This window comes from Brassica oleracea, unplaced genomic scaffold (assembly GCF_000695525.1).
Source record: "Brassica oleracea var. oleracea cultivar TO1000 unplaced genomic scaffold, BOL UnpScaffold03954, whole genome shotgun sequence".
In the NCBI taxonomy this organism is placed as follows: domain Eukaryota; kingdom Viridiplantae; phylum Streptophyta; class Magnoliopsida; order Brassicales; family Brassicaceae; genus Brassica; species Brassica oleracea.
The window spans coordinates 1-1064 of NW_013620479.1; the positions used below are offsets into that span (position 1 = coordinate 1).

At 42.1% G+C, this 1064-nt stretch overlaps 1 protein-coding gene across 1 annotated transcript; it reads left to right on the forward strand.

Moving 5' to 3' along the window:
- Window positions 1–22: 22 nt before the first annotated feature.
- On the forward strand, window positions 23–1061 carry LOC106321927 (ubiquinone biosynthesis monooxygenase COQ6, mitochondrial-like; the record flags this gene model as incomplete). The annotated part of the gene is made up of 2 exons (XM_013760137.1): window positions 23–73; window positions 453–1061. Coding segments are annotated over 2 exons (660 nt in total), but the record flags the coding sequence as incomplete, so codon positions are not given.
- Window positions 1062–1064: the final 3 nt, after the last annotated feature.

A 1064-nucleotide genomic window follows, 5' to 3' on the forward strand; every position in this document is an offset into this window, starting at 1 on the left:
CTCATTCTTGACATGATCCAGGTGCGTTGTGGAGAATAAAGTTCTTCAGAGTTCTCAGCTATCTTGTGTTCAGGTATTTTTCTTTCTTGGCTCCATCCCAGTTTACCTAAGAAGGATGCGTTATATGCCCCCATCCTTGTAACTCGCACCTTGCATGTCCTTTCTCATGTCATTGCAGTAGTTTTGCCCGTTTCAAAATTTCCATCTACCTTTTCATTCGTTTCTTTCGATAAATGAAGCATAGCTAAATATCAAACTTCCAAAAAGCTTATGTATATAGCTAGTCTGGTTTCCCCTGAACGCAAGTTTAGAAAGAGAGTTTGTGGTAATTTCTTATAAATTGCTAAACCAGCTAGTACTTTCTTCAACTTCTTAGTTAGATTATCTGAATTTTAGAGAGTTCATAAATCATATTTTTGTTTTTCTAACACGAGAGAGGTTGGGATTTGCAGGAATCAGATCTTCAGAAGACTATTTATCCAGCGAGGTTAAACTCAATGGATATGTTACCTAGTTCTTCTTTGACTGGTCTTGGTGAAGTACCATCCACAGCAGATTTATTTATGCGAGGGCGCCTTGCGAAACTGGAGCTAAGCGATGGAAACAACGTCTATGCAAAACTGGTGGTAGGTGCCGACGGGTCCAAGTCGCGAGTGAGGGAGTTGGCAGGGATCAAAACAACAGGATGGAACTACTCTCAGAACGCTATAATCTGTACAGTTGAGCACACTGTCGAAAACTTCACTGCATGGCAACGGTTTTTACCCAATGGACCCATCGCACTTCTTCCTGTTGGCGACAAGTTTAGCAACATAGTATGGACTATGGATCCAACAGAGGCCTCAGATCGCAGATCCATGAGCGAGGATGACTTCATCAAAGCTGTAAACGACGCTCTGGATTATGGATACGGCCCACATCCAGAGACAACAAGTTCAGGAGGTAGTAGTCTCTCTTGGCTTACAGGAGATGTGAACATATCTGCCAAGGAGAGGTTTGAAACTCCACCAAAGGTTGTGAAGCTTTCATCAGAAAGAATGATGTTTCCTTTGTCTTTAAGGCAT